Here is a 24,655-nt window from a genome sequence, read left to right on the forward strand (position 1 = left end):
GAGAGATTAAAGTATGATTCAGGCAGCATGATTCTGGATTGTGGTTTTCACTGTTGAGTGTGTTGTGAGATCGTTACCGTTGAATCCTTCTGCGCTTTGCCACCATTTTGACAGTTTCTCAAACTGTCTGTTTTTTTTTGTAGTTTTTTTCACGTTGTTGTTTGTTTGTTTGTTTGTTCCTTAATCGGTTTTCAAAACAAAGATCCACGACAGTCACTTGGTCGTACAAGCATGTTCGTCGGAACAAGAAGTGCAGATTGGCTTAAAAGTTTCTTTCTTTTTTTTTTTTTTTTTTTTTTTGTCTCCGGTGAGTTTTTTTGTTTGTTTGTTTGTTTGTTTTTTTTGTCCTTTCGCTTTTTCTTCAAAAAAGGGTTCCAGACAGAGTGGCTACAATAATAATAATAATAATAATAATAATATAATATAATATAATAATAGCACTTGACTTCACTTCAGCACAGTAAAAAATAAAAGAAAAAAAGAAAAAAGGTCCAAAGGTGCTTTTTTTGTGTTTTGTTTTTTTTGAATCTGATTTGATGTGAAGCGAAGTCCCCCCTCCTCCTCCTCCTCCTCCTCCTCCTCCTCCTCCTCCTCCTCCTCCTCCTCCCACCTCTCCTCTCAGCAGGGAAGTGGCGGGCGGAAGTCCAGTGCCGGTGAGATGAAGAAGAAGTGACTGAAGTATTGCCAACCGGTCCGTCTTTTTTTTTTTTTTTCTTTTTCTTTTTTTTGTAGTGGTTCCACTCCGGTTCAGTAGAAAAACAGAAAAGAGAGAGAGAGGAAGAAAAAAACAAAAAACAAAAAACGTTGCACACACACACACACACACACACACACACACACACACACACACACACACACCATTGCTGGCACCGTTTTTTTTTTTTTTTTCCAACAAAGTCCAACAAAAAAAAAAAAAAAGAAAGAAAACGAAGACGTTAAAGAGCCGAGTGAGCGAGCGAGTGAGAGAGAGAGAGGGATTAAAAACAAAAACAAAAAAAATATCCGAGGAGGTTTTTTTTCTCGGGGGGACGAGTTGCTCCCATTTTTACAAAATGTAACAAAATTTTTTCCGCAAAATTTTTCTTTTTTACAAATCCGTAGCAATACAGGAAAAAAAAAACAGAACCAAAAACAAAAACAAACATATATATCCTATTTACAACGAGAAGAAGAAGAAGAACCCTTTTTTTTTTTCAAAAGTGTAGTGAGAATGCAGCAGATCCCAGCTTTGGCACTCGGCGTTGTTTTTGTTTGTTTGTGGTTGTTTTTTTTTTTGTTGTTTTTTTTCCTTGTTTGTTTGTTTGTTTTGAATCCACCCTGTCTGTCTGTCTGTCTGTCTGTCTGTCTGTCTGTCGGTCGGTCGTCAGGTCGGTGGCTGCGGACAGTCAGACGGCTGCTGCTGCTGCTTCAGGCACACATTCAGTGCTCCGGTTCGCCGTCTCCACGGCAACGCAGGTCACGCACAACATCACCTCGGCCACAAAACATCCGTCCGTCCGAGTTCACGACCCGCTAATCCCCCCTCTCACGAGACGGAGGCTGCTTCCTTCAGAGCAACTTAAAGGAGAAGTTCAGGGTTTGTTTTTTTTTTTTTACTTCTTCTTTTATTTAATTAATTTTGTTTTCAGTAAAGTGCTCGTTATGAAACTGGTTCCTTCTTAAAGGGAAAGTTCAGAGATACAGATCGAGTTTTCCTCCTGAGGGGAAATTAACACCAATTAAAGTTCCTCTTAAAGGGAAGTTATCTGGATTCAGCTCAAAAGTTAAATGTGAATTTCAAGAAAATCATGTTGATTTTTATACGAATATTTGTTGGTTGAGACGACGATGATGCTCACTGTTTCATATTTTAACATGAGGAAGGTTTTTAGTCTCCGCACATCTGATTCTTAAAGGGGAAGTTCACCGCGATCACGAGAGGTTCAGGATGTCGACCAAAACAAAAACAGAAAGTGTTTCATCATTGATCGAACTCCCTCTTAAAGGGGAAGTTTGTGACCTTTCTTTGTCAATTATAAAATCCTCCTCTTAAAGGGAAGTTACGTCTCGGTACGGCAACACCACCTGGACAAACTACAGACAGAACTGCAGTAAAAGACGTCTAAATATTTGGATTGTTACACTTTTATGCTTCGATCTTTACTGATCATCTTTCAAGTATTACGTTACGTTCTTTGTATAAATTTATATAATACACATCACATTACAGCTCAAACAGACAAAACAAAGAAAATATAAAATAAACACCAAAGAGGCTTTAATATTAAATCTGTATAAACACACTAAAAACCTTCTTTATTTGAATTAAATTGAACTTTCACAGTTATCTCGGAGGCCTTGAAATGTTTCTTGTAATCTTAGAAATTAACTTTATGCTTTTCTGTCTGTGGTTTGTCCGAGTGGTGTTGCCGTACCGAGCTGTCCAAGATGGAGGACGTGCGACCTCGACATCAGCTGGTGACGAGATCTTTGTGATCAACTCCAGCTTAAAGGGAAAGTTTGAGGTTAAAGGGAAGTTTTCTAGACGTCGACCCACAAATCAAACCTCTTATTTAGATGCTGAATGATCGGTTACTGATCTTGCAGCCACGCTGCATTGTGGGTAAGTCGTTAAATTTTGTGTTAACCAATCAGAAAACAGCCTTAAAGGGACGGCTCTTAAAGGGGAAGCGCTCCCTTATCGGTCACGTTTCTTCGACCCAAAACTGTGGAATTATTTAAAAACAGTCGCTGTGATTGGCCGGCAGTCGATCGCACGTTATTGATCCGTATCAGCTCGACTGTGTCCAACTGATTCCACCTCAGAATGGAGCTCGAGAGCTCAGTCGAACCGTCGATCGCTCGGCGTGGCGGCTCGCAGCAGCTCCTCACCTCTAATCTGTGTCTCTGATGGTGTTTGTGCACCGAGGAGTGAAGATCCGCTCCGTCTTTTATTGTAACACTATTAAAACTCACATTACTGTGAGGAATGAAAAGAAAAGCAGCAATTTGAGATTTCAATTATCTTCACAGATCGTGACCCTGAATCTCTCCCTCGCACTCCTCTGATTTTAATTTGGAAGCCCGAGTACGCCTCACCAAAATAAAAGCTGAGCTCTTTCTTGTCGTCGAGAGCGTCGCGTCCGCGGAGGAGGTCGGGTCGCAGCTCGGACACGATGGAGGACGGCGTCGTGCGTGATCTGTGATGCAACAATCAAAAGTTAAAAAATAATTAAAAAACAAAAATACAATATCTGATCGTTTAAAAAAAAAACTCTTCTTTTGTTGCTCCATTCTCCGTCCACCTCGTTTTTTTTTTCTCTCCTCCTCCTCCGTGTTTCCAGCAGCAGCGGCGGCGATGGCGGCAAAATCCTACTCGCACCTTAAAACAGAGAAAGAGAGAGAAGAAGAAGAAATGTCAGTTTCACAAGAGCTCAGATCAGTCCAGAAAAAACACACACACACAAAAAAGGAGGAAACACAAATGAAAAAAAACAGAAAAGGGGGGATTAAAAAGTAATTGTTGTGCCAGGAGCCGGTGTTCCTGGTCGCCTGGTGCTGCTGGGAACTAGGACACGTTGTGAAATGACGGCGGCGGCGGCGGACCTGACCGACCGACCGGCTCGCTCTCTCTCTCCTGATCCGTGAGAGGGAACAGTGTTAAAGTTGTGTTTTTGTGTGGGAGTGATTAAAACGAGGCACCGCCGCGATTACACAAACAGGACAATGGACACAAACACACACAAACACACACTGAGTTCCCGTCTCCTCGTGGCGTCTTTGACTTTTAGTTTTTCTGCGAAACTGTCGAGACGTCTTTAAACTCTCAACACAAACAGAAAAACAACACTTTCTGCTCACATTTTTCACAAGTCGGAGTTAAAAAAAAAGGTTTTAAACTGTTTCTCTGCTCAACAAAGACGTTTTTATCTCATTTGTTTTGTGCAGAAATTTGTTAAAAGTGCTACAATAATCCCTCCACCCGACACGCGTGGCACATCGAGACACCGATGAATCGTTATTTGTGCAATAAAAGTCTTAAATCTTTTACTCCAACTTGTGAAAAATGGGAGCAAAAACAAATGAGACTGTTCAAGACTTTATTCTCACAGCGTCTGAGGAGAAATGTGTTAAAATCTGTGTGAGTCGATTCTCCAGGTGAAGCAACTCAACATCGATTAGTGCACAGGTGTTCTTTCACAATAAAAGCCTTCAATCTTTCATAGTCCGTCATCAGAGGTGCAGCAGGTGATTCTGGAGAGAGGAAGCTGATCGTCGGGATGCTGGCAGACGATTGGCTGTCGTTGTTCCGTCCGTGTTTCAGTGGAAGTCAAAATGCTTAAAACTTTTTCTCTGCACACAGAAAGATTTCTCTCAAGTTTCCAGCAGAAATCTTGTTTGCCGAGCGGTTCGTTCCACCTGGCAGGTGTGCGAGTAAACAGCCTGATTATTCCACAGATGTGCTTTTGGTCGCTCTCGTTAAAAGACTCATCAGGTTGGAACGTTTTGCCAGCAGAATACGAGCTCGCCGACACGGACTTCAGTGATCGCTGCTCAACGTTTAGAGAGAAATAAACATTTTGTGTGCCCGGAAACAATCCTCAGATGTTCAAACTCCAACTTGTAAAATCTGGAGCGAAGTCAGAAGAGTTGAATTTACATTTCTGTCGAGTAGATTTTGATCAGATTTCAGTTTTCTACTTCCAGTAAACTTCAACTTCCTGCAGATGTTTCAAAGTAAAAGCCTCAAAGAGAAGGTTTGGAACACGTCCAAGATCTTTTCTATCTGATCCTGCTTTTGTTCCTCTGTGGGGAAATTTTCGCACGTGTCACTTCCTGTTCAGATATTTGTGACGTCACCACATCCGACCAATGACCGCCAGAGTTCATCTGTGCATCGGTTTAAGAAGTGAAGTCCTGATCCGCTCCCTGATTCCTCTGAACTCTCTGTTAATATTCAGAAGTGATGAAATCATCGTCGGCTCCGAGTTAAAGAGGAAAATGAAGCGCTTCTGTTCAGCTGCGAACAGCTGTTCAATCAGCTGTACGATCAGATACTGTTACACAACAGCTGACGGTCCAATACGGCCGACAGAGGGTGCGTTTCATTACCCTCGCACACACACACACACACACACACACACACACACACACACACACACAGCAGAGTGTACAGTGCAGGATGATGCAGGTCTTCTGTCGCAGCTTGTGGCAACATTTTCTCGGATTCTCAAACTTTTCCAGAAACAACCGGGACGTCAACAGTAAATCATGTTGGATGTCCATTTTTTCAGACTTCTGTTAAACTTCCTGAAACAAACACAAAGTCCAGACAGCAGGTCTGAAAACACACAAAGACAAAAATACAGAACAGGCGACACCTTAAAAATCTGATTCAAAATAATATAACAAGCTTGTTTGTAAGCCTGAAACAAATCTGGTTAAATAAGCAATTTCTTTAATTAATGCTCAGTTTCCTCAATAACCAGTTGTGAGTTAACCAGTGATGATGAATTAAAGACATGCATGTTGCATGTTCGTCGATTCTTGTTAAAAAACAGTTTTAACCACCGACTCCATCTGAGTTTGGCTTCATCAGGACAAAACAAACATCTGGCTCGACAACGTCCAACACAGGCTGAAAAACACTAAACATCAGTTTGTAACGATTGTCTTTTTAGATTTTCTACTTTACATGATTTGTATTTCAGTATTTAATTGTGCCGTCTGTGGTTAGCGGCGAGTCATCACTCGTTAACATCCTGATCCAGAGACGCGTTCAGCATCATCAACACAGTCGTCAGAATAAACGTTGGCACTGAACGTCTCTGCGTCAGAACACAGTCCTGAACGCTGGTCTCTGGCTTCTCGCCCATTCACACAACCACAGATACGTTGATGAGTCGTTTCTCACTCCTGTCACATGTTTCTGAGCTGCTGCTGTTAAGATCAGTGTTGTGACGACGTAAAATGAATCTCAGGACAGTAAAGTTGAATCTTCTCGTTTTAAAGCGTATTAAAAACAAACGTGGAGGCTCAGAGGAGGCCTGAGCGAAAGACTCCAACCTCATTATTATTACAGCTGTGTAGAAAACATACAGATGTTTGACGTAACAGGAGGACAGCAGAGGATCCAAAATCTAAAACACATTATTGTGATTTTCCTTTTCTTCTGCGATCACGGTGACCTGGAGGCAGGTAGCGTTCAGTGTGCGCCGCCTCTGTGTTGTACATTATGACGATGACAGCGAGGGAGAAGCACTGCAGCATTCTGGCAATTAAGCCCTCATCTATAAGCTACGACTGTTGATAAGTTATTATGGGACGCTGCGCCGCGCTCGGCTGATTAAATGAAGCCCCGAGCTGCTGTGATTAGTGAGACAGGACAATGGATGGCACACACACACACACACACACACACACACACACACACACACACACACACACACAGGGAAACCATTAACACACACAGCGACCGGCTGGAGACATCGTGCCACATCAATTTGCACTGCAGGAATTTGTTTTTGCTACATCAATCGTTCCGACTCCTTAATATAATCCGATACCGTCGCTCTTCATCCGTCTTTAGCGGGATCGTCTCTGCTGCTGCGACCTCTGACCTCTGACCCCGCCCACACAAACTTTACACTTAAAGCTTGACACACACACACAGCGCATGTTAATCATTGTGATGCAGTGTGTTAACTCACATTTCTTCCTTTCTGTGCAGCCAGCGCTCAGAGCACGCTGAGAGCGAGCAGGTTTGATTTGTTAATTGACGATTCGGATATATTTGTATTTTTTTTTTCTATTAAACAAGACAACAACAAGACAACAACAAATGAAGCCGGAGAAAAGCAGCGCCGGAGGTTTCAGGGTGCAGATGTGACGGCAGGAGAGTATTTAAATACAATGAAGAGACAAATATTCTTTTCGCTTCCCTTTGTGTTGCAGGCAGGTGCGCCTTGAACGCCGAATCCAAAGTGCACAAGCAGAAAAAAAAATTAATTTAGTTTTGGGTGAAATGAAGACAGAAACACGCAGAGGTCTTTCTGCTTTTCACACTAATTTAATCTTTGAGGTGGTGAAAAAAGACGAGGTCAGCGCCGCACAGACACACACAGAAACATTAACACATCCGAACAAAACAAAGTCTCACATTTTCTGTCCTGAACAACAACCTGATGTTTGATTTATTCTCCTTGATGTACCGGAGGGGGGCGGGGCTTCTCAACATGACATCAGGTGATTACTGATTGTCAAGCAGTAACTAGAAGTCGGTGTGACAAACCCCGCCCGGGTGGCACCGGAGGAGCTTAAAACAAACACAATTTCTGCATCTGGTCCAGCAAAACTCGCCCTGCAAGCTGCGAAGTGAAGAAGTATAAAGAGAACAAAGGTTTGTTTATACTTCCTGTACGTATGAAAATAGACTCAGCTGTACAGCTCTTCGCCAGAGGACGCCGCTCAGAGACAAAATGTTCTTGCACGGACCTCCATTTTGTCCCTCGCCACCATCTGATCTCCTCCCAGCTGTCCGGAGGTTCTGCTACAGGTCAGGATGGACGACAATCACAACTTCCAGTCCAGAGACTGCTGTTAAGTCAAACGAAGTTCTTTTCCTAAACCTAACCAAACTGTGACAACCAGAAAGAGTCGAGTCGCTGGCGACTGATCCGTACAATCGTTTAAGTCTGAGGACGTGAAATCTGTCACTTTTTTCAGGTTCATGCTGTCGAGTTATATTTGGTCGCTGAATGTGACTAAACACAACATGAATGAAACTTGAAAGTTGTTTTCAAGAGAAGCCAGAGACCAGCGTTCAGGACTGTGTTTCCCCAGTTTTGAGTCTGGACCCACAGGACGGACGCAGGAGGCCGAGGCTGAAATTTTCGCCGTTTTCAAGTTTCATTCTGATTCTGATTCTCATCAGCAGCTCGCATGGTCCAACTCCGTCCCTGGTTTTGGTTTGAGGGCCCTCTAGTGGCAGGAACCCTGTGATTTCCTCTGATGAGACGAATCTCTTCTCTTCTTTCAGCCACGTTTCCCACTTTGAGCTCCCACCACATATTGAATTTTCAGAGAGTTGGAGTGCGACTCCTAACTGGAGCAGTTTTTCCATCAACAGTGTTCGGCGGATTCCAGCATTCACCTGCCACAGTCAGTAATCTGGGAGCCAAACTGATTTGGAGAGCAGAGCTCAGCCTCCGATGATAACTGGCACCTGAACCGAGCGTCTGGCAGAGCAGACGAGTGTGTGGCCACAGTCACAAACTGCCAGAGTTTAGATAGCAGCTCATGTTAATTCATCCTCCTGCTCACAGACTGAGTCAGATCCACTTCCTCTGCCTGCTGCGTCGACTGAAACGTGGAGGTTTTTCACACGACGCTAAAAAAATAAAAGTGGCGACGGTTCGACTCAGACGTCGACGTTCAGGTGTTTAATGTGAAAGGATTAATCCTCTGATGTGAGTGTGTGTGCGTTCAGCAGTGTTGTTGTGTTGATGTTGTTGTGCTGATGTGTGGGTGGAGCAGGGTGGAGGAGTTTCTGAGAGCAGCTGCAGACTGAAGAAGAAAAAACCTCCAACTCTCAGTCTGTTGTGTTGTTTGTCCACAAAGTCACAATATTGTACAATTATATCACATTACGTCACGTTATTTCATATTACTACACTATATGATATATTATGATTTTATGTGTTACATTATATCATATTTCATGTCAACATTTCTTGTATTTGTTTTTTTTTGTTCCATTTTACAGGGAAACTTGTTTATCGACTGTTTAAAATGTAAATATTCACTTTAACAGCCAGAGGTCAAATATATCTAAATGTAATCTGTCTTTTATCTAATAAAGTAAAACATCAAGTCGCTGGACGTCCTCTGTTAATCTGCAGTGTTATAATTAATATATTATATTATTCTGTAAGTCACGATGTCACTTTATACGAGGGAGAAATATCTTCTGTCTGTTCGAACATCTGATGTTTCTGTGTCTGGTTTTGTTCTGTTGAGGTCGTTTCCTGACCGACTTCTGTCTTCAACATAATCATTCACTTATCTATCTTGTTTAAATTCATGTGAGGATGATTTATAGTTTCACAGCAGTTCGAGTTTTTGGGGAAAACCAAATAGTTTCAACAGACAAATGAAGTGAAAGATGTCAGATTTTAACAAACAGAAAACATGATCAGACATCACGAACGGGTCGAGTTTTATTTACTAAACCTACATCTGTTGTTGGTTATTCTGAATGCTGCATATTGATTATTGATTTCAGCTGTCAGGCGTTGATTTTTTTTTTTTTTTGAAACTTTATTTTTTCACGTTTTTTTACACAAAACATAGGTAGCATCCGTATAATGGACAGAATTAGGTATGGCTACAACAAGATGTGGCTAAGTAGTACAAATGCTTGCCAAGTTGTGCCCCTATAAACACAGAAGAGACATCAGAAAGAGAAAGAAAAAGCAAAGCATATGCACATATACTGTACGTCTAAACACGTGTTATCTCGAGTGCACCCGTTCACTTACAACCATATGACTAAGTAAACAACTACATATTCATATACCAATGCACACCTACATATGAACACTCGTGAACATAACATGGGGGAACCATGGGTTGCGAGTAGGTCATATGTCACAAACATTACAGCAGTATGGTCATAGTCGTTCTTAAAACCAGGATATACGTAGTATTAAGGTTGATTATCACCTCTTCTTGTAATATAAGTGCTCCATTTTTCCCAGAGGGCATCACCTTTGTCCCTTTGTAATCTGAGACTAAACGTCAGTAGTTCCATTATTTGGATGTCTTTAATTATGGCTTCCCACTGATTAACTGTGGGAGGTTCTGTATTGAGCCATCTTCTTGTTATGGCTTTTTTGCTGGCAGCCATGAAGATTTTTAGGAGGTATCTGTCTTTTTTTGGTAATTCTGTGTCCATATTACCCAGGTAGAATGATAAAAAAGTGAAATTAAAATTATACTGCAAGACCTCACTGATAGTACTTTGAACTCCTTGCCAGAAGGATCTAAGCATGGTGCAACTCCAGAATATATGTGTATGATCTGCCATACTGTGTCCACATCCTCTCCAGCAAGTAGGTTGTTGTCCTGTCTGTTTAGACTTTTGCTTTGGTGTTATGAAGAATCGGATGCAGTTTTTCCAGGAAAAATCCCTCCATAGTTGTGAGGCTGTAGTGGTAATTTGTGTGTTAATTACATTCGTCCAGTCTTCAGAAGTAATTACGATTCCCGACTCATTTTCCCATTTCGCCTTAATATAATTTGTTGAATGACCTCTTAATTCAGCTATGTGTCTATATAGTTCGCCAATTATCTTTCTGAACAGTTTTGTGTTATAGGCTTTGATAAACATTTTGGTAATACCTGATATATTTTCCTGTATTAGTCCTTTAATGTTCGTGTCAAAGTAGTGCCGGAGTTGAAGGTACCTATAAAAATCCTGCCGGGCTAGGCCGAATTTATCTGATATGGACTTGAAGTCTATGAATTCCTGGTTTTCAACTAATTGGCATAATGTGGAGAGTCCTTTTCTCGCCCATTGAGTAAAGCCTCCATCATTCATACCTGGTTTGAAATCTGGGTCATGGGTTGGCCACATTAAAATTCGAATTTCTTTCTGGATATTAAGTTGTTTCACCAAGCCAATCCAGATTTCTATAGAAAATCTAACCCATTGGCTCTGGATATCATGTTTTTTAGCCTCTATTAGGCTTCCTAGTAGACTCTGTATAGGCCTGTCTGACAGTGATAGCTCTACATCTTTCCATTTTGCGCAGTAGTCTTTATTGCACCAGAGCAGCAGGGGTCTTATTTGTGCTGCTAAATAGTAATCTTTGAGCCTCGGTAAGCCCATCCCCCCACTATACTTTGGCAGCTGTAAAGTTTTGTATCTCACCCTGGGACCTTTTCCATTCCAGATGAAACGGGATATCATCTTATCCCACTCTCTAAATTGACTATCAGGGATACAAACAGGTAAGGATTGAAACAGATAGAGTAATCTGGGTAAAATATTTGCTTTTATTGTCATAATTCTGTTACCAAGATCTAGGGGCAGAGAGGCCCATCTGTCTAGATCTTCCTTTAAATGTGAATTTATTCTTACATAATTTTCATAGAACAACTGTGTTATATCCTTGGTCAATTTAACGCCTAAATATTTAATAGAGGTTGAGTCCCAGTTAAAACTGTACTTATTTTTTAGTTCTATTGATGGGACGAAATTGAACGTCAGGGCTTGTGTTTTATCAACATTAAGGGAGTAGCCTGACAGACTTCCATATGCCTGCAGGAAATCCATTAATCTTGGAATTCCTGACTCTGGGTTCTTTAGGCTGACCAGCACGTCATCCGCATAAAGACATATTTTGTATTCTATACCTTTTATTGTGATGCCCTCTAGGTCAGGATTCTGTCTTACGGCTTGTGCAAGAGGTTCAATGAAGAGGTTAAAGAGCAGTGGGCTGGCTGGGCAGCCCTGACGACAACCGCGTTGCAGGTGGATAGTTTCTGACAGGCCTCCATTTACTTTGATTCTGGCTACGGGGGATGTATATAGTGTTTTGATGCCTTTAATGAACTTCTCATGGAAGCCTAATTTTGCCATGACTGCATAAAGAAATTCCCACCCCACGGAATCAAATGCCTTTTCCGCATCCATACTAAGCAGAATAGCTCCAATTTTTTCCTTTTCTATCTGTTCAATGGTGTGAAGGGTTCTCCTTATGTTGTCCTGTGTTTGTCTACATTTAATAAATCCAGTTTGATCTTCGTCTATCAAAAAAGGAATCACCTCCTCCAATCTTTTAGTTAAAATAGTTGCATACAATTTATAATCTTGATTTAAAACACTGATAGGTCTATAAGAGCCACATTCTTTCGGGTCCTTGCCCTCTTTTGGAATCACAGAGATGGTAGCTTCCCTCCAGGATGGGGGGATGACTCCCTCCCTCAGGGTGTAATTGAAGCTTTTATGTAGTATTGGTATTAATTGTTCCCTCAGTGATTTATACCATTCTCCTGGAAATCCGTCAGTCCCTGGAGACTTAGAAGACTTCAGGGAGGAGATCGCCTTGTCAATTTCTTCGGGTGATATTTCTTTTGTTAATTTTCCATTTTGCAATTTCCCCAAGGAGGGCAGATCCAGTTGGCTCAGAAACTCTTCTACTTTAGCAGGTTCGAATGGTGTGGGTTGAGTATACAGGTTCTGGTAAAAATTTTCAAATGCTTTCTGTATTCCCTCTAGTTTGTATATAACTTTTTTAGTGGCAGGATCCCTAATCCTATAGACTGTGTTTTCTGATTGCTGTTTTCGCAGCCTCCATGCTAACAGCTTGGATGCTTTCGAGCCTGCCTCGTAGTATCTCTGTTTTGTAAACCTGAGATTTTTCTCTATTTCATCACAGTAAATCTTGTCTATTTCTTGTTTGAGTGGTCTCATCTGTAGAAGTAATTGTGGATCTTTATTTTTGCTGTGTTTCTGTTCCAGTTCTGTTAGTTGATTCTGCAGGTTTAACAGTTTTTGAGTTTTCATTTTTTTTATGAATGCAGATTCTGATATAATTTTCCCCCGCAGGACTGCTTTGGCAGCATCCCACAGCATCACTGGGTTCACATTGCCATCATCATTGTCCTCCAAATATGTTTTTAATTCCATCTTTATTTTCTCTTTAAACTCAGGGTTGTTTAACATGCTTACATTTAATCTCCATGTTGTCACTTTGGGTTTAGTATCTAGATGTAATTTCAGGTGGACACTAGAGTGGTCTGATATATCTCTCTGGTTTATCTCACACTCCTTTAACCTGTGCCTCTCTGAATTATGGACAAGTAGGTAGTCAATCCTTGAATATGCACTGTGACGATTTGAATAGAAAGTATACTGCCTATCTCGATGATGGAAATCCCTCCAAACGTCTATCAAGCCCAGGTCTTGGATTCTCCTTTTAATCCATCTCTCAGTAGGAGTGATTTTCCTTCTTTGATTAGTTGTGTCCAACTTTGGGTTCAAAATTACATTAAGGTCTCCTGCACAAATCAAGACTCCAGCAGATTGGAACGCTATTAAATCGAATATTGTCTTATAAAATGTTTTGTTGCTGCCTGGGGGCGCATATACGTTCAACAGGGTCATGTCCTTATCATCTAATTTGCCCTTTACCATTATGAACCTACCCTCCCTGTCTTTGGTCTCCGACTGGAATTCAAAATGAACCTTGTTTGGTATCAAAATAGCCACGCCCCTCTTGCGTCCTGCTTTAAAAGATGAATAGTAAGTATGTTTAAAACCCATATTCTTTATCTTTTCATGCTCCTGGTCCGTTAGATGGGTTTCTTGCCAAAATATAATGTGTGCCTTTTCCCTTTTTATTTTGGATATTGCTTTACTTCTCTTGACAGGAGTCGACAAACCATTGACATTTAGGGTGATAACCTTAAATTCTTTGTTACTCAGCTATAGACCAGTATTCTCCTGGACACTCACTCGCTTCCCCTGAAAACAAAAAATAAGAACCATGAACAGTCATAACAGAACAGTCAAGACCGTAAAACGTTACGGTGAACAAGAAAGGGTCTTCCATAGAAGAGGTAATCCCTGGACCTCTTGTGTAGGGGGGTGTTGTAGCCGCCGAGTTGCGGGGCCCCCTCGGGTTGTTTGAGTGGGTGGCTGTCATTCAAACACCACAGACCGACTGCCCTATTCTGAAACTAAAGTGATACAGAAGTCTTGGCCCATAAACATCAAAGAAAGTATTCTGTATTATGTAAAGGCGCTCTGCGTGCAAAACAAACACTAATTTGGTGTTATAGGTTCATAGTAACAACATAGTTGCTGGCATAGTAATAATAATAAGAGTGGCATTCAATGAAAAATCTACACACATTGAGAAAGAAGAGAAAAAAAAAAAAAAAAAAAAAAAAAGCCCAATAGTGTACTTAACTTAGGTTACTCTACCCTTAACTATGACTTGAAATATTGCATACGTGCGCCTTAATCGTTGAACACTCAATTGTGACTCACCATTAGGGAGAGGCAACGCTATTCAGAATGGCTGAGGAATATAGCCTACCGTCTCTGTCCAACAATAAGTAATAAAGATGAAAACGTCACGGTACAGGAAAGCTGGAGTTATGATGGGGTAATGTAGGTCAACTAGTCCTCAGCCTCTGTGTCAGTCCCCCGATGAAACTCGCGGAGCTTGTCCCGGATCCTCTGCTGATATTCCCTGCCGTCTCTGTGTCTTTTCACCTGTTGCCAGCTGAAGTGGGGACGTGGCATTTCCCCCGTTCTGCCCTCGGGTCTCGGAGGGATCGGGAATCCCTTTGCTCGTAGGTCGTCCCCGGCTTGATCCGCGTTATCATACGTTACTGTCCCTGAGTCCAGAAAGACGCGCATTTTTGCCATCGGTGTACGGAACTTGATTCCCTTCTCTTTCAATACTTTCTTAATCGGCAGGTATTCCCTCCTTTTCTCCATTACAGCTGTTGCGTAGTCATGGTCGAAAAAAACCCTGTTGCCATCAACCATGATGGTTTTTTTCCACGCCGCGCTGATAATCCGCTCTTTGGTTGAATATTTCAGGAATTTAACGATTGTTGATCTCGGGGGGGCATTGTCGGCTGGTTTGGGGCCGAGAGCTCTGTGTGCACGTTCAATACCAAGTTCGTTTGGGCCGGTGCCCTCGCCCAGTTCAGTTTGAATGAGGTTCTCCACGAAGCGGATCATTGAGGTGCCCTCGGCTCCTTCTTTTATGCCGTAGATCCTTATGTTGTTGCGGCGGGAATGGCCTTCGAGTTCGGTTAGTTTTGATTTCAGTTCGAGTTGCGTCCTCTGCATCTGGTTTAAAGTTTCATTCACTTCAATACTGAACGTCTCCACCTCTCCTACCCGGTGCTCTGCTTCCCCCAGTCTCTGTGACACCACTTCAATTTTCTTCACGGTCTCCTCCATCTTCAGATTAATATCCGATCTCATTTCACCAAGTTGTTTTTTAATATCCTCTTGAATGTTGCTCTGGAAGCCTGTGAACTGTTTTGAGATGTTGTTTTCCAGTTCAGACGTCGCGTTAGCCATGGCTTCACTTATGACGTTACGGATGGAGGCTAACGAGACCGCACCTAGCGTAGCCTCCTCGTCACTACAGCCTGCATATTCCACCTCAGTTTCCTTTTTTTGGCTTCTCGTCGACCTGCTGGGGCCACGTTCTTCTCCCCCCGACATTTGTTTATATTTCTGAGCTCCTGTTAAGTAAATCTCCTGTATTAATTGGGGGTTTGCGGCAGTGCGGTCGGGAGCAATGTTCTCACGCAGCCATTTCCACCCTCACGCGACCGGAAGTCCAGGCGTTGATTTTGAAGACATCCGAAACCAGTGACAATCTCTCAGACGTCGACGGTGTTAGAAGTTGCGTCTCCACCTTGTTTACGGCTGTTTGTCTTGAGGAAATCATTTGAACAGTTTCTATTTTGAAAAGCAAACGCCTCGTGGAAACATTAAAACTTTCGATCTTCTGTCAGAACAGACAGTAAAGGGAGGAAGCAGCCGACTCTGTCGTCACACTCTGCCCCAGGCGGAGCCTTTTATCTATCAAACTTTACCACACCAGGGGGGCTGCTGCTATTTCAGGCTTCCAATAATGTTTTTTTTATCCCTAAATTTTCCTGAAGTTAGTGTTTGTTGCTGAGCAGCTGAAGCCAAAACTCACACAGCTACACACACAGACGGTGACTGGCTGGAGGAGTTTTGTTTGTTGCCCGGGATCGAGGTGTTGGCTTCAACACTAACGGGCCGGGGGGTGGAGGGGGTGGAGGGGGTGGAGGGGGAGGAGGGGGAGACGCTGGGGACCATCAGGGCCTCGCTGAGTTAAATCACTTCACTGGTGCAACAAACCTGCAGCCACAGATTCAGAACAGAAGTCTGCAGGTTTCACAGAGATGGATATTACACTTCAGGTATAAAGAACATAAACAGCAAAGTGAGAGTTTTATAAAAATGCAGCGATGTTACAGCAGTGTTACACAGCAACGTTGTGTTTTGGCCTCAAATACCTGCTTCTGTCCCCACAAACTCAGACAGAAACTGTCCCCACATCTCACCAACAGTATCCAGTGGTTTCACGCCAGCAAATGTTGGAAAGTCATCTCAAACAGCGGTCTCTCGAACCGTCAGCAGCCTCGTGCTTCGGCCTCGAATCCCTGCTTCTGTCACCACAGTTACGGCAGGAAAATATCCAGACATCTCGCTAAAACCAACCAGTGGTTTCACGCTAACAGATGTTGGAGAGTCGTCTTGAACAGCGGTCTCTCCAACTCTTTGTAGCTTCTTGCAGAAACATTTAATTCTGTTGATTCTGCTGACGATCAACGTTTAAAACTTCACCACGTTTGTTAAACTTAAAACCTTTAAAGCTCATTGCTGCTTCCTCACTGCAGACACGGGATGTAAAACAGAGAAGCTCCCTGAAAAACCTAATTCATGCTTCACTTAATTGCCTGAAAAGAAGCCATTTGTCATTTTTGACATTTCATAGAATACGCAATTAATCATTTAATAACTGAGGAATAATTAAAACTTGTGCTGACGGTGAATGTAGTTCAGCTGCAGGTCTAATCTAAAAGACAAATATTACATTTTTTGACATGAATGTAGCTTTTCAGAGGGAGGGAATTCGGTGAATGAGGCCTTGAAACACTCCAACAATGACTCACAAGCGACTGATCAACAAAACATCCAGAAACAATCGACCTCAAAGCCGCCGAGAGATCAGAAGTCGCGCCCGCAGCCTGACAAGCGAACGCATCAACCAATCGTCTCTCACCGTTTATCCAGTCAGCCTCCCAGACGCGTCCTCCGCCATCTTCCTCTCTCGGTCCAGGAGCAGCTCCCGTCCTCTCCTCGAGTGTCCGTCCTGCAGCCAGCTCCCGAACACGTCCCGCGGTCCTCCCATGTGTCCCCCGTTCTGTCCTCCGTTCTTCAACTCGGCGGCGTTCTGCTGCCTCAGTCTGCGAAGACAGTCGGCAAACTTTAACTGTGGATCAATGTGCTGATCGATGAGACGCCCCATGAGAACGTCACCGATCGCTTTAAAGGTTTGTTTTTGAACATGTATTTGTTTGTGTCAGAGACAGAAACATACATATTTAATAAAGAAGGTGATGCGTTCGATGTGTCTGTCTGACCTCGATGATGGAGACCACAGATTTATTCATACATAACGGTTCTGATTCTGCAGAACAGCTTTAATGTTTGTGTCGGATGTTCACACAGAATATTCATGCTGAAAAGTTTGTTCCGAGAAGTTTTCGTCTTCTTAAAGTGTTTCATTTTAATTCATGTCAGAGTTCAGAACTGAAACTGTTTCTTGAAGATTAAAGATTTAATAATTATCCGTTTTTATAATCCGTTTAATGTTTATTTAAACAGTTTATCAATGAGATTTTCCTCATTTGCTTTATTTTTGTTAATTCTCAGTTTGTCTAAAATGTTTTCTTGTATAACACACACATGATACAGAAAGATGTTGTTTGTTTCATACGTGTCACGTGTTTTATCTGCCGGTGAGTCGCGTTACGTAGGAACAAACGTGGATCTGACTTAATTCTGCAGATAGAAATACAAGACTTTAAAAAGATTTTTGTTTTTCACACTGTCAATCATCTTTCAATATCAGAGCGTCTGATGTGATTACTAACAATCAGATTTAACAAAAGTGGGTCATAAGTGGGACAATTTGGTAATTATAATGAGAAGAAACTTAAAATCCACTAATAATTATTCTCTTCATGTTATGAGAACTTGAGAGATCAAAACTGGGACAAACTTCATGTGAGGGCAAAAAATAATACGTTTTTACTTATAAAAAACATATTATGCTCATTGTCAGGATAATATTTAACATATAATATATTATTATTATTATTATTATTATAGTTTATTTAAGTCCCGCCTCCTGAACACAACAGAGCAGTTGTCAATTTCTTACATGCCAAATCAGCTGTTAAACATAAATGTGTGACATGGTGACGTAGTGTGATGTCACAAAGTCACAGAATTAAAGGCGGACTACTGACGAGGAGTTCAGGAGCAGTGTTTTTTGTGGGAAAGAGGAACTTCTGTTGTTGTGGACTTTGGGCCTTTTAACACTGAATACCTTATACAAAAAAATTCTACAAAACACTGAAGGAAAATGAAATAAATCAGAAAGAATACTACATCTAATTTAACAATCAAACATATTGATACACTGATGCAAGTCGATACCGAATACTTGAATCTAATCAATTTGATTTTCACTGCAGTATCGAAAATCGTCTCAAATCTTGATTTTTTTTTTCAAGGCATTATATCAAAGTTATACAGTGAAGCCTCCTGACAGTCTTCTTCAAAAGCTCTAATATATTTTAACTACATTTACAGGATAAAAGGAGTCAAAATGACGTACGACACATCTGCATCACTGACTGCACTTTGTTTTGTACAGAGCTTATGAAACCAGCACGAGCCAGAAGGATTTCATTGTGCCGGAGGTGCAGGTTTATTCTGTGGTGCTCCTAAACCAGGAGCTGACTCACGGGAAGAATAAAACCCTTGCCAAATTATTGTGGAGATATTGGTTTCCAACCTAATGGCTCCGTTATTTAGCCAAACATGTCCCAAGCTCCTGGAGAGGAAGGCAGACTAAATAAAGTCCCGTAGATTTGTAGGTTAATGTTCTGAAAACAATGTTAATGTGGCATCTACAAAACAGCAGCACCAGCCTCCGGAGGGGAAGCGGATATTTATTTTGGACGCACAGGTCACTGCAGACGGTGTCGCTGGGTAGAAAATGATCCTGAAACTGCCGCCGTGCAGCTCAGTGAACTCTGGAGGCTGACATGTCCCAGTAAAACGTCTGCAACCTTTTCTTGTTTAGTTTTAGAAGAAATACATTGGGTATTTAATTGTTTCAATGTCTGTTTTAAGTTACACATTTATCTGTTAATCTGCAGAGCACCAGTTGGCTTTTTTATTGTATTATACATTTGGAAGAGGCCTTATCTTATTTGACTTAATCAAATCCAAGCCAATCCAATCCAATACTACAATAATAAATCTGACATTGTGAAAATGAACAAGCGTCTGTCGTGTCCATGTGTAGCATCTGATATTGGGGGTGAAGTGGCTCTGGGATGCCATGACAAACAAATCTCCAAACTGTACCAAACCACTCTGTCCTCTTGATGGATCTAATGTGAGTAACAATAGAAAACAATCGAATTTAAAAAGCCACTGAGAGGCCACTTTGAACATAAAACCAACCCTTCACAGATAAAGACTGATTGATTGATTGATTGATTGATTGATGGCGTACCTGCCAGCAAACCGGTCTTGGAGCTCATCATGTTGACTGCTGAGGCTGTTGGCGCGATGCTCCATCAGCCAGCCCAACTCAACCTCCAGCACCTTACTGCTGCTGTTGTTTGTTAGGGCTCCTTCCTGACAGTGCCGGATGATGCTGGGAGGAGCGTTTTCAGGGGAGCACACAGGCGGCCCCTGGCTTCCATTCACTCCATTGTTGTGAAAAAGTTCTGTCAGCTCCATGCCGCCGCCCTGCAGCCGGCTGTCAGTGAACCAGCGGGCGAGTTCGGCGCGAGCCAGTCCTGTCCGACCCTCCGATTGGCTGAACTCCTCAGGGGAAGGCCACCGCGTTTGAGCAAAATCGTCCTTGAGGAGCGCCTGGGATCGGCTGTCTGGAGGCACTGAGCAAGAATTCGGGTTGGGGATGGAGGTGGCGATGGAGCTGGGAGCAATGATGGGCACTGTGTGCGAGGGTGGAAGAGGGCTCTTAAGGTTGCCCATGCCGGTGCTTGGCTTGTGAATCCCATTCAGCGGTAGAGTTTGGTGTTGTTGCTGATGTAGTCCTTTCTTGGTGATGGCGTTGATGCCACCGGTGCCCATCCTCTTGGTGCCCATAGAGTTGAGAAGGGCTTGTTCCAGGTTGTCACGTAGTGCACGGCGCTCCACAAACCAGCTGTCGATTTCCTGGTGAGACAGGTGGGTGGTGCCCGCCAGATTGTCCACATCGCTTTGTGTGGGGAAGCTGTTCCTCAAGAAGTTCTCCTCCAAGATCTTCAGCTGTTCGGCCGTCTTTCCTTTCATCCTCTCCAGCAAGGGGAATTGTGTCAGCACCGAGGACTTATGATGAAAGTCAAGTTTCTGCGCTGCTGCCAGCTCGCCACCATCCAGATGCATGATTCCATTGTTGTGAGCAATGGAGGTTTGATGGTGGGGCCACTTCCTGTCTGTGCGAGATGTCCCGTTGGCCTCAGCCAGAGGAGTGAGTACCTTGTCTCCTCGCGGGTAGCTGGCTTTCAGTTCCACTCCTTGCTGCTCTTTTAGCTTCTTGCTATCCAACAGGAAGCCTGGAATCTGGGACGGGGCTTTGGCCGGAGCGCGGATGGACTGGATGATGGTTGGCCTACGGATCTGTGGGGTGATAAGTGGAGGGGAGTTTGGCAGCTTCGTATCAGCAGCTGGCATAGCGTGAGTATTTGGGTGCTTTTCTTTGGAAGTAATGGCCGAATTTAATGGAATAAGTAATGAGGTTTTAAATGACGGGGCGAAGATAGGCGGTGGAGCGATCATTGGCCTCGTTAATGACTCTGGAAAGACTATGGAGGGCAGCGACACCACCGGCTTCGTTTTGGGGATTCCTAACGCAGAGAGAGTCTTCCCTTTGGACAACGAAGAAGGTGATGATGATGATGATGGTGGTGGCATTAAAGGCACAGTAGCGGATGACCTCTTCATCTCTGTGGTGACCAGAGGAAGTGCTACAGGTCTCTTCATCTCCATGGGAACTGGAGGCGGAGCCATTGGGAGACGGTCTTTCTGAGGAGGAGGGGGTGGAGGAGGAGCCATGAGGACCTTATCCTTAGGGTCGCCAGAATGGGGGGCGACTGCCATGATTGGCCGCTTCGACTCCGGGCCGAACACTGTCGTCAGGTGTGTTCGTTTAAGGCTGGAGCCAATGGCAACTCCAGCAGGAGTGTTTGTGGTGGTGACAACACTTAACCCATTGGACGGGATTGTCCGTAAATGGCTTGAATGCCTGACTGTAGTGTGGACCAGAGGCTGCTGGGAAGATTTGGCAGATGGCTGAGAGACAGGGCTTGTAGGCAGGACGGTGAAGGTATGATGAGCAGGAGGGATGGAGCCATTGAACATTTTTTTCCTGGCCTCTTCCACCTCCTCCGGGGACCAGGTTATGCCTTGCTTCAGCCGCTGGGTGGTGAACCAGACTTTGATCTGTTCCTCTGGGTGCTTGGAGGCGGCTGTCAGCCACGACAGCTCTGCATGTGTCGGGTAAGGGAACTTGTTAAAGGAGGTGATCAACGTCAAGTTGTCATCTAAAGATGGATTGTATTTGGTGGTGTTCAAGGGAACAGCTATTTTTGGTACAGAGTTAAAGTTGGGTGGGCGCTGGAGCATCGGGGTTACATGGGAGAGCCCTTGGAGGATGGTAGGTTCAGGGATGATGACCGTTCCGTTGATGTTCACCGCTGTGATTTGATCCTTCTGGATCAGCCCGTCCAGCTGGCTTTTCAGCTCGCTCCCTTGATAGAGCGACTGGATACTCTCCGGGGATTTCACCGTAGTAGATATGCAAGATGGAAACACAGGACTGCTGTTGCTTTCACCTTGCTCGTTTGTCACTTCGCATTCAACTGAATTGTCTTTGCCTTCGATTGTCTGTTCTAAGATAGTCTGATTGTTCATCTTTATCCGCTTGAACTTGAAGTTCGTCTCGCCCGGGTGCTGGCTCTCGTTGTGCTCTGTGAGCGAGTCAAACTTGTTGGTGTTGAAGTTGCAGACTGCACAGAGGTACAACGGATTGAGAATGACGTTAGGGTGGCTGGAGTCCACGTGCTCTTTAAAGTCATTCAGGTTCTGCGTTGAAAACGGGCAGTATTTGCACTCGTAGCCTCTGGCCTGCTTTTTCTGGGTTGCCGGGTCTGATTCAACCTCTTCCCTGTCTTTCTCCTCTCTAGCTTCTACATCCTCAATGACAGGGAGTTGGTTGTCTTTACCCAACTGCTCCTCTTGTTCTGATGGCTCAGGATTCTGGTTTTCCACTGGTTTTGGAAACGTCTGCTGGTCTGGATTCTCTGGATTCTCCTGCTGGGGGTTTTCTGCAGATTCAGATGATTCTGACTGTTCTTTTTCCGTCACATCATTGTCTGTCGATATTTCCATGCCCATGACTTCCTCAGGGTCATCTTGCTCTTCGGGCAGGTCGTTAATGACCCGGACCATGCAGGGGGTGGAGGACTTTCTACGACTGGACATGATGGCTGCTGCTGGTGGTGGTGATATTGGTGGTGCTGGTGCTGCGTTGAAGATACTGTGGTTTTTGGCTGCTGCTGCTGCTGCTGGTGCTGGCCGAGGACGTCAGCGTGTCGGTGTTTGAGGGGACCTTACTGGGAGCTGATGGTTGTGGATACTGGTAGGCGGTTGGGGGTGGAGTCTCCAGCATGCGAGAGGGAGGGCGAGAACCGGCTGACGGCGCTGGCCCAGGACCGGTTGTGCAGTGGCGTCTCCCGCTCACTGGCAGTGTCAGCTACCGACCTGGGCGTCATGGGAGGGCATCACATACAGCTGCGGCACTCAAGCTGCGAAGAGACAAACAGAGAGAGAGAAAATTACATGTTAATATTGTTTGTGTTCAGCAAGCTGCTCTCGAGTCACTTGAGAGACGACTAAAAGCAGAGAAAAATACATGTTAGAAAAACAGAGAGAGAGAGAGAAGTCATGTTGATATTGTTTGTGTGTGATGTGATCTACTGCATTCACCCAGAATAAGACAAAGGACGGGAAAAATGCATGATGGGCGATGACAGAAGGGGAGAAAATAGATAAATTGCAGTTTTGGTTGAAACATTCTATTCATTTGAGAGATGTGAGATCAAGGATGAAACAAAGCAACATCAACTGAGATTTATCCTTACTGGGGTCACTTGTGCACTGTGTTGTACTATTATGTGCTTTGGATCAAATGTTCCTTTTCGCAGACAAGAAGCAATAAACTTAAAGCCCCTGGAAATGTCAAATCTGAAGTTCCTCTCTACAAAATTAAATATTTACGACTTAAAAAAGCAACAAAGCTCCCAAAAGTGTAACGCTCGTCATCAGGACTCGGGTGCGGTTTGATCACATTTACTCAACTGTGGCCTGAAAACACAAACACAACGTGAACGCTGCGACTGACATCAGGTTTAAAATCAAATATTAGAAGATTAAAACTTCACTGATTGCAGAAATAGTCACTAGTGAAAAGGTGATTTGGGTTTTTAGATAAAAAAAAACAGATATGCTGTTAAAGAGAAGTGACAAAGAAAACACACTGAGGGAGGAAACTTCACAGGACGATACTCTTAATAAAATCACATTAGTCTTATATTAAGCAGTGAATATTTGCTGCTTGTGTCAAGAAAAATCATCTGTTTTGTGTAAATTGTTCTAATGTAAATAAAATATTTGGTAACATTATATTTGAAGCATTTTTTATGCTTGTTCTTACATGTATAGAACATTAAGGAGTCTAAGAATTTGAGTTTCATTTCACTTTTAAAGCAAAGTTAAATTATTTGACGTCTTTGTCAACAACCTGACAAACTATCATGGAACTTAAAGAAACTATTCAGCTTTATTTATTAAAACAACGTTTAAATGTCAAAGGTTGGTTGGTTTTAACATTTTGACATTTTTGGAGAGCTAGCTCGAGAGCTAACTGAGCTAATGGCATCAGCTGAACCAGTAAAACCACCTGAATCACCTTTGTGTTATTAGAGAATGTAAACTTTGATTTTGGAAGGTTACATCTCACATCTGAGAGGGCAGATATGTGACAGATATTGATGAAGTGATTGTTTGACCCAGTCATCTCATCTGGTGGTTCTTTAGTTTGATAGGCGACGTGACATTTTTTTCCTGTCCTCTAAAATCCGTCCTTCAGACGACCGGACATCACTGCAGGTTTAATCAGACGCAGGTGGACGACTGCGTTTGCTGACAGCGGCGTGGCCAGAAGTTAAAAATAATGCGAGTCTGACTGACAAGACGCCGCGCCCGAAAATTACAACGATTCAGAGTGCCACTTAATCAGGGCACGCTGTTCCAGGCCAATCACATGTAAATGCAATAAATTGAAGAGTCCACAGTAACTACAAAAGGCAAAAAAAAAAAAGTCTCCAAACTCCAAACCCCATTAAAAAGACATTAAGCGTCTTTCATAGATTCGGGCAAAGACAACTTCACAGGATAATTACCCTGTAATCATGTAATAAGACAGACTCAGTGATGAGATCTCCTGACAGCTATCATCCACACAATGGAACTGAGAGAGCGAGGTAAAGCCAGACGGAGAGAGAGAGACGAAGGAAGGGGGCATGTATGAATAAATATGGGAACAGAGGGAAAAGAGGGGTAAAAATAAAAGAGGACAAAAGAAAGAAGCAGGTAAAAGAGGAGAGAGAGAGAGAGAGAGCAGTGAAGAGGCGCAGAGATAAAGAGGAAGAGAAAGAAGGGGAGAGTCTAAAAACTTCCAGCTGATGAAAGAGAACAGGCACAAAGCAGAAGACGTTTTAACTAGGCCATGGC

The 24,655-nt window shown here is 43.2% G+C and overlaps 1 protein-coding gene across 2 annotated transcripts in view; it reads right to left on the reverse strand.

The window, feature by feature from the left end:
• Positions 1–813: 813 nt before the first annotated feature.
• Positions 814–24,655, reverse strand: part of LOC119016675 (zinc fingers and homeoboxes protein 2-like) — a 112,358-nt gene continuing 88,516 nt past the window's right edge. The window contains exons 3-6 of one of the 2 annotated variants that reach the window (XR_005074229.1): positions 19,368–22,668; positions 16,836–17,019; positions 3,285–3,361; positions 814–3,179 (exon numbers count right to left, since the gene is read on the reverse strand). Coding sequence is in view for 1 of the 2 variants with exons in the window: in XM_037092786.1 (XP_036948681.1) it covers positions 16,839–17,019; positions 19,368–22,345 (3,159 nt within the window). In the remaining variant the exon portion in view is untranslated. Of the gene's footprint in view, positions 3,362–16,835; positions 17,020–19,367; positions 22,669–24,655 lie in introns of both variants that reach the window. The other variant, XM_037092786.1, reaches the window with a different exon arrangement.

Source organism: Acanthopagrus latus, chromosome 3 (genome assembly GCF_904848185.1).
Source record: "Acanthopagrus latus isolate v.2019 chromosome 3, fAcaLat1.1, whole genome shotgun sequence".
Lineage (NCBI taxonomy): Eukaryota > Metazoa > Chordata > Actinopteri > Spariformes > Sparidae > Acanthopagrus > Acanthopagrus latus.